Source organism: Plectropomus leopardus, unplaced genomic scaffold (assembly GCF_008729295.1).
Source record: "Plectropomus leopardus isolate mb unplaced genomic scaffold, YSFRI_Pleo_2.0 unplaced_scaffold20957, whole genome shotgun sequence".
Classification (NCBI taxonomy): Eukaryota; Metazoa; Chordata; class Actinopteri; order Perciformes; family Serranidae; genus Plectropomus; species Plectropomus leopardus.
The window spans coordinates 1-1,788 of NW_024622669.1; the positions used below are offsets into that span (position 1 = coordinate 1).

The 1,788-nt window shown below is 40.6% G+C and overlaps 1 protein-coding gene across 1 annotated transcript; it reads right to left on the reverse strand.

The window, feature by feature from the left end:
• Positions 1–44: 44 nt before the first annotated feature.
• Positions 45–1,497, reverse strand: LOC121965632 (ribosomal protein S6 kinase alpha-6-like; the record flags this gene model as incomplete). The annotated part of the gene is made up of 5 exons (XM_042515765.1): positions 1,217–1,497; positions 739–881; positions 571–641; positions 360–448; positions 45–119 (listed from the first exon to the last, which is right to left on the reverse strand). Coding segments are annotated over exons 2-5 (307 nt in total), but the record flags the coding sequence as incomplete, so codon positions are not given.
• Between the last annotated feature and the right edge of the window lie 291 nt (positions 1,498–1,788).

Here is a 1,788-nt window from a genome sequence, read left to right on the forward strand (position 1 = left end):
GTGTGTGTGTGTGTGTGTGTGTGTGTGTGTGTGTGTGTGTGTGTGTGCGCTCACATTCCAGTCGATGGTGGAAAAGAAAGCGTGGCGTTTGATCTCCTCCACTCCGTCGGGCCCGGCCCCTAAAGACACAGATCACTCTGGTTCAGTTCACCTGGCACGTTCACTTTTATTGTTTCCAGAGGATCAACACATTCACACATTTTTCTCTCAGCGGGTTTTTCAGCATGTGATTTAAGTGGATGCCAAAATGTTAACAAGCTCAAGCAAAAAGCAAGTGGCGCAATGTGAGGATCAACACACTTCGTTTACTGTTATTCTAACAGGTTCACGCTCACACAGTCGGCTTTAAAGCACCTTACCTAGTCTGTTAGCGGGGTTACGTTTAAACAGCATTCTCAGCAAACTCTGGGCTTCCAAACTTAGGAACTGAGGCATTCCCAACTTAGCTCTGGAGGGGCGGAGGAGAGCAGAAAGTGAATGTACGGACAAAAAGAAAAGCTACAGTTGATCAGCTCTTACAAAACTTGTCTCACTTCTGTCACACTTTCAGTGTCCAACATAATGACTCACTTGAGAATCATGTTCATGGTCTCATTGCGGTCTTTCCCTTGGAACGGCAATGTCCCCGTTAGCATTTCAAACTGCAAGCACACAATGAAAGAAAAGGGATTGAATCAACATTTTTTCTCTAATCCATTTATATAAATGTCAAAGTTAAAAAAAAGGGAGTTTCTGTACCATAAGTACTCCCAGAGACCACCAGTCCGCACTTTGCGTGTGTCCTCTCCGGTTGACCACCTCAGGGGCCATATACTCCACCGTACCACAGAAGGAATAAGCCTTCTTATCAGCATCTACTGACTCTTTACTCAAGCCAAAGTCTGCACAACAGCAATGTAAAAAAAAAGAAGGGTAAGACACATCGCTGACTGAAGAGTCCCACCCAGTAATTACATCATGCAGAGCTTTTATTCTTTAGGTGTTAGCAAGGGAAACATAAAAATAGCTGCTGAAGACAGTCAGCCTAAGGACAAAAATGGGTCATGACTCTATTTTAAGAGGGCACATTTAATATGAAACACTTTAATTACAGGCCATTACCCAGATGTAACTGTTCAATCACTCTTTTATACTAAACAAATGAATTAACAATTAAAAAATAACTCAAATAAATACCTGTGCATTACGTGTATTTAGCACTAATTCAAAAACATACCTGTTAACTTTATATGTCCAGCTTCATCAAGTAAGATGCTGAAAGACAAGGATAGGTTTTCATGGAGGTGAGTTTTAAACAACAATACAACAATGACAGTATTTTATCTCATACCTTTGCATTCTGCATAATATTTAAAGACATTTTTGCAAATCTTAAGGGAAAGTTTGGATTTTTTTAAAGTCAGGTTGTATGAGGTACTTATCCATAGTATGTGTTTTACCAATAGACCCCCAGTCTGGAGAAGCAGACAGGAGTGCTGCTTCAGAAGCAAAGCAGGGGCTGCTGTGTATGGGGGCAACAGCAAAATGTATTTTAAAAATGAGTTTAAGCATATTCTTTATTTAAAATATTTTCACCACTTAACTTCGTCATCAGACAGCCCTTTCCAACAGGTAGCTGAATTCGTTATTTATGCTCTCTTCAACAAAACCAGTAATTTTACCTCCCAGAACACAGGAGTTGCTGTTCTACTTCTGCCTTGATGGATTTGGTGAATCTGTAGTGGTAGACCAGCAACCCTAATGTTCTGCATTGAAGAGATCATAGATGAATACAGGGGTTTGAGTTCC